The sequence below is a fragment of the Apaloderma vittatum genome, unplaced genomic scaffold (assembly GCF_000703405.1).
Source record: "Apaloderma vittatum isolate BGI_N311 unplaced genomic scaffold, ASM70340v1 scaffold1830, whole genome shotgun sequence".
Taxonomy (NCBI): domain Eukaryota; kingdom Metazoa; phylum Chordata; class Aves; order Trogoniformes; family Trogonidae; genus Apaloderma; species Apaloderma vittatum.
This window is the reverse complement of record NW_009695997.1, coordinates 263,725-270,188: the sequence shown is the minus strand read 5'-3', so window position 1 is coordinate 270,188 and position 6,464 is coordinate 263,725. Positions and strand designations below refer to the sequence as shown.

The 6,464-nt window shown below is 38.7% G+C and overlaps 1 protein-coding gene across 1 annotated transcript in view; it reads left to right on the top strand.

Moving 5' to 3' along the window:
- The window catches only part of RPS24 (ribosomal protein S24), a 4,550-nt gene extending 2,868 nt beyond the window's left edge, over positions 1–1,682 (top strand). Inside the window, exon 4 of the mRNA XM_009872977.1 lies at positions 1,648–1,682. Coding sequence (XP_009871279.1) covers positions 1,648–1,650 — 3 coding nt within the window. The 3' untranslated portion in view covers positions 1,651–1,682. The remainder of the gene's footprint in view (positions 1–1,647) is intronic.
- The last annotated feature ends 4,782 nt before the right edge of the window (positions 1,683–6,464 follow it).

The window sequence follows — 6,464 nt, the reverse complement described above, 5'->3', positions numbered from 1 at the left end:
CATTCCTTCTGTCATTAGGTGGAAATAAAACTGTGTTCCTGCAAACTACTAGATGAGAGAGCTACTCTACTACATAACATTTGGAGCCTTTTTTGTCCTTGCTTTAATGCTGTCCTAATAATGAAGCCAAACAGTTATTTCCAGTGTAACAGCGTAAATTAGCACTTAGTATAGTAGTAACACTAACATCCTTTTGTCCCTGTCAAGGGAGTGATTTAGTGTTGTGCTGATACCGGTAGTATCTTGTTCCCTTCAAGAAGTTTGCACTTGAAGGTTGCTCTAGATTGTTAAAGTGGTTAAATGACCATTGCTTCAATTACCAAAGCTGTCCAGTTCATAGAATTTCTCTTAAAGCCTATAAACACTAGAAATTTAAGACTAGAATTGTGTGCTGTGATAATTATGTAGCAGATGTGACTTCTGTATCAACTGCTTCTCAAACTAGCCTGCAGTCTCAGTAGTAGCTGACCTCTGTTTTCAATAAGAGGTTTTTAGTGTCTTCAAAAATTTAAAATGATCCTTTGGTTGATACTATGCATGGGTTAGGTCTTATTTGTTTGCCAATTTTGTTAGTCTGTGTCGTCACATCAAACTTAAAGACAAATTATTTTATGTGTTTTCTGGAAAACTTAGTAGAGTTCTGTGTTGCATCACAGAAAAAAGCTTGTGGAATACATTTTTGTCTTAGAGCTATGTCAATGCTAAGTCCATGTTTAAACTTCATGAAGTGGCATGGTTTGTTTTGCTTTATCACAGCCACGTGAAAGAAATTCTGAATAAGAGTCCTGAAATGTTTTAGAGTTACCTATATAATCTGTGAAAAATGTTTATCTCAGAAACGTGTAGGTGCTTGCTTCTGAGACATATTCAGGCAAGTCTGTATTGTTGTAGGAATTAAGTACCATGTAGTCACGTAAACTACTTATATGGTGAATCATACTTGGGTAGTTTTTCTTGACTTTTTTTAAGTCACATCACCTCTACTGATGTCTGACTGTTAAATTTTCTTTGGTACTTCTTTTCACTTATTGCTTCTTCAGAATTCTTCCCATTCTGTTTTCCCTGCAGTTTCAAGATAAGTGTTTTGAAGTAGTGTGTGTTATTTAATATGTTCTGTAGCTCTGTAGTTTGCAGAGCTCACTTAAAAGCTTGCAAGAAGTAGATGTGGCTGTCTCTCACCTAGTGTTTGCATTTGTAGAGACCCATATAACCACAGATACTGAAATGCAGCTTGCCCCCACCACCTTTTAATGTCACAACTGTAGTTGTGACAGCCTTTGACATGTGAGCCTTCCAAACAATTTTTGTTAAAAAAGAAAGCTTTAACAGAAATGTGGATGAATAGGCACTTTAAGCCATTGTAGCATGTAAGGATAATTGAACATGCAATTGCATTCTGAGTATTACTTTAAGTTGTTAATGGCTATAGTTAGGTCTCATTTTGAGTTTGAGGAAATGCGTAAAATCTCAGTCTTCAGCCTCTGCAGTAGTCCAAACTTTGAGGTTTACCTGTCATCACATTTCACTGTGGTAATTGAAGAAAAGCGTGTTCTAAGTGTCAGTCAAAAGTCTCAAAGCTCCATCTTCTACAGTAGTAGAACTTTGTTAAAACTCTTCTCCTACTAATTAATGCTTTTTCTTTTTCAGTAAATGACCGTACTTCAGACGAAAAATGGATAAGAGGTATGACTTCAAAATACTTTAAAGGCAAACATCTAGTAGTCTGTGGTCACTGTGATGACACAGGTCTAACGTTGGTTTATGCAAGAACCATGGTACTTGTGCTGATACAGAGCTCGGTGCGAGAGTTTTAACTAAGAAAGACTTAAATATTTACAGATGGCTGTTGTATTTTACTACTGAGTTAGTAACTTGTGACTTACATGAAATACCTGATGAGTATGAAGACTGAAATAACAAATCAAGCAGTTCAGATTTACTGTTGCTAAAACTATTCATTACGTAGACATGTTAAACAAGGTTTATGTTTTCCTTCTGTAGACGTGCTAAGGAGAAGATAGTACACCTTGGTTTTTATTATCCTAACTAGACTGAAGCAGCGCAATTTCTATTTCCATGTGTTGTCTGATCTACTCGAGAGGTGGCGTCCCTGGTGACAGGGAGGCTGGATTAAAATGATCTCTACGGTCCCTTCCAGCCTAGGCCATTCTATGATTCTGTGATTCTATTTTGAAAACATGTCTGTTATATTTCTCACATTTCATGAAAACTCCTTATAAACAAACCTGATACTCTTTTAAACAGTCCTAGACTCTATCTTTGCTGCAGAAACACAAGTGAGCTAGATGTGCTGTGGGCAGTAACTTGTAGAGACAAAATTCTGGTTTTACTACAAGTGGTCTGAATGGCTGGGTTTAAAGCAGCTTTAACAGTCTGACTGGGGGCTGGTGTAGTGAGTAGAATGTATGAAATAGGAAGCTGGCAAAGCAATTGTAGCTTGTTGAGCTTTTCTCAGAAATGCTGTAATCTAGTCTCGTTTATTCCCGTGACAGTACCGTGAGATTTTTTGAACCTTATATTCTTCTAGGGCAGTATGATTCACCTAACTTTGGGAACCAGTCTTTCAGGCTCTACAAAGCTATGAGTGTATAATTTTTTTAATCATGTGGCACTGGTCTTTCTTTTCCTTTACAGACAACATTGTTCTATGAAGAAGTATGGAAAGAATTATTCTGGAAAGAAGCTGCTCGTCTGGCTTTAACATCAAATAAACTATGTCAGTAAAATGCTGGTTTGCCCTTTTTAGTTTTGATTTGAAACCCACCATTTTGTGAAGCTTGATAAATTCAAGATAGGTGCACTGTTTGCACTATATTAAAATCTTTTCGTAATTAAACAAGTTTGTTTTGAGTTTCAATTTGAAGTGAATCAGAGCTTTCTACAGGTAATAGTATAACCTAATTCCAGGCAGGCAGCATTAGTTCATAGAGGCAAGTACAGTTTTGCCATCTGATGTTCAGACTGTGGTTTGGAAAGTCCTTTTAAGATGTCCTTATTGGACTGCCTGTATTAAATAAACCAGCTGAATGTAGCTGAAGGGACACCAAAACAAGTAGAGACATTAAGCTGCATATTTACACAGTTAGTATTTTTTGCTAATGAAGGAATCGGACATGATGTGTGTTTTCTTCCTGAGTTGGCAGGACAGGCTCCGGGGTCTGCCTGTACTCTGCAGACTGTGTAGCATACCCCTGATTTTTCATCTAGTAGTGTCCAAGAAGTCATTTAAGATTGGATTAGTGGCTGGATGAAGCATGCTCTGTGCTAGAAGTTGACATTCTGTTGCAGGTGTTCAGACTAGCAATCAAAATAGAAGTTTTGTATTTCAAATAGGGCCGAAACAGACTGGGTGGTGTTAGCAGCTGTGCTGATAGAGGTCCTGGCTTGGTTATTATCAAGTACAGTAAGTTTAAATCTCAGTATATTTGTACTGAGGCAGCATATTGTTACACAGGTAAAGCATTGTTGTGAATAAAAGATTTTGTTAGACTACTTTGGTAGCAGCATTTTAGGATCTATTGATATTTTGGTATAGATCACAAAAATCAGCATTTAATCAGTAGCCAATTTGACAGAATGATTCAATGGAATTAGTTTCGATCAAAATTGTCATAAAGATTTGAAAACAGCAAGGGTCACCCAAAACTTACAGAACGCTTACACATGCACAGTTTAAATCAAATCACACACAGTGCAGACTAACGGTTACAGATCTCTGGATACACTTTACAGTTAGCTGTGCTGGCAGTACTGCGTTGCAGAATTAAGACTTTCATCCTTGAGCTCTTTTCTAAACAAGTACATAACTCCTGCTTGCTAATTATGAAAAGAGACCCTGACCAGCTGAATATAGCTCATGTTGGGAGTTTGTCCGTGAGAATGAACAGATGAGAGGCTTCTTGCACACAAGATGTGCCTGGGAGTGAATGGGAGAGTATGATCAAAGTAGACCTGGGAAAGTCTGTTCTTCCTGTGTGATAAGAGTGTGATTGGAGGAGTACACGAGCTATAACAACCCTGGCTGCACAGCCTGGTCTCTTGTTTGTAATTCATAAAATAGTGCTTCTTGCTAAGAAGTATAAATATGTGTCTGCCTGCAATAAAGCGAATTCCATTTTCCACCATCTCGGAGTTCGTGCGTGCTTCTCCACACAGATCAAATAGTGCATGTGCACACGCAAAGAGGCAAACGGGCAACACACACAGAGGTTAACCTATGATCAAAATTTCCCTTTTAGTGAGTTTCCTTAATTACTCATTTTTACGAGCTGGCTCTCATTAATGGCTAGTTTACCAGTCAGGCCTTTCAATAATTGTGAAATCATCAGCAGATGATACTTCAATCCTTATGAAACCTACCCTGGAGGTGTCCTAGCTCAGGAAGAGATAGTCGATCCTACAGCCTCCTGCAGTCCTGGGTTGCTCAAGGGCTCTCCCCTTTTGGATCCTTAATTATAAGGTCTTGAGATGATTGGCTTCGGTCATTCATGCTGAGTTACTCTGGTGTAGCAGCACTTTAGACACCATGATGGGAGTGCTCCCAAGGCTTATGTTGGTGGCCCAGGTGACGAAGAAGTGCCTGATGTCCAGATAGCTGTGTCTGTCACTAAGATAACAGTGCTTGCCATCAAGGTAACAGCACAACCCTAACACCCTAGGGTCAGAGTGACCTTGGGACAGCTGCACCACCAGAGGCTTTTTTAGTGTTTGTGAGGGGAAACCAACAACCCTATAGGGGTTAAAGTGGCGGGAAGGGGATGCTGTTGTCCTAGTAACTTCTATGCAAGATACAACTCTTCTAGTTCTTTCAGTCCGGGTGTTGAGGTAGTTGGGTTGCTGTTATCTGCATTCAGCAGCATCGTTCTTCTAGGTATACAGTAAAATTTCTGTACCTTACTCTAGTGTTACTGCTAGGTTAGTAACTGGGATAGTAGGCAGCTGCCTTGGTGAAACGGTAGGTACTCCAGTTTCTTCTAAATGTAGATGAACTAGCAATGTTAGACTACAGGGCTAGTGAAATGCAATAATATCTTCTAAAACAGTAGTTTTGCTTCTGGAATCCTGAGGAAGTCAAAAGCCTTTTTTACTTGGCCAGCAGACGTTCAAAGATAGGTACCTAGTGGATGTTTTTCCTTGAGGTTGTAAGTGTATTCTGAAGAATTGCTAGAGGGGTATTTCAAGTGACATTTTTGTACTTAGATACAGTATGTGCACTGAGCTCTTGAGTCTGTAGATAGGATTTGAGTAGGTGACAGTAAATTTCTGACAAAAGATTGTAAGGGATATGAAGCAAGCGTTATGAATGTAAGGCTTGGAGTCTGAATCCAAATCTGTTAAAGGTTACTAACACCTGCAGTAACCTCTTGACGAATACAATGTTCAACATTAAAGGAGAGAGGAGTCAATCACTAGGGGGTGGTGAGAACACTGCAGCACAAATACAAGGCAGACTTGTATAGCAATGTTTCATATAATAGGCTGAAAGGAAGCTAGATTGTCCCCTGCCAAAGTTGTGGTTAGGCTCTGAGGCTTTACGTATATTTTTGTTTCACTGTTTGGATTTTTTTTAGTTTGAATGGAAACCATTGGTTTCAGTAAAGACCATACAGTTGGTATATTCTAAATTCTTACTACTTTAAAGCTCTAGAGTGCTGGCAGAAATTTTAGTTGCTCTTTTCAGAAGCCTCTTTACCTTGGTTTTAAACAATCAACAAAGGAACTATTAAGTATGTACTAACATAAAGATGTCTATGTGTTGCATGGTCTTGATGTTTTGACTTTTTATTTAGTAAACAATACTGTTCTGGGGGCATGTACTTCTTGAAGCAGAACTTAATTCTGGAGTTAGAGTATTGAAAGTTCCCTTCTTCAGTTTTGTGATGCCTTACATGCTCTTTTAATTTGTGAGGTACAGTAACTTTTCAAAGCAGATGGTTTGAAAAGGCTGTATCACTACTTGGTGCTGTCAATTGGTATTGTTGCCCCATTTTGATGATTAAAAATTGACACAAAAAAATACCTGACAAATCTATGGAACAATTGATTCTCGTTGGAATTAGGAAGGGGACAAAATGACATGTAATCTAGAATTAACTGATCAGATCACCCCATTTGAGTTTTTCCACTATCCTGCAACATTCTGTAGGTGACTATCCTTTTCTGCTATCATTCCACTTGGAAAATGGCAAGCAACTCAATAGCTGTCATTTAAAATCTTGGTGTTTCAACAGTCTGGAGGCATGAGCAGCTTTTCATGTGAGTTTCTGTTCTGCCAACATTTTGCCTTCATATGCCACAGTCTAAGCAATGTGTAGCAGATGTTCCGTAATTCACAAGTTTAATGCACATGTCGTGCTGTGAAGACTCTAGGTTAATCCCCTTTCCGGTGGGAGGTAAAACAATTAAGTGGAAAGCATTGACGAAGAGGAATCTTCACTGCTTTC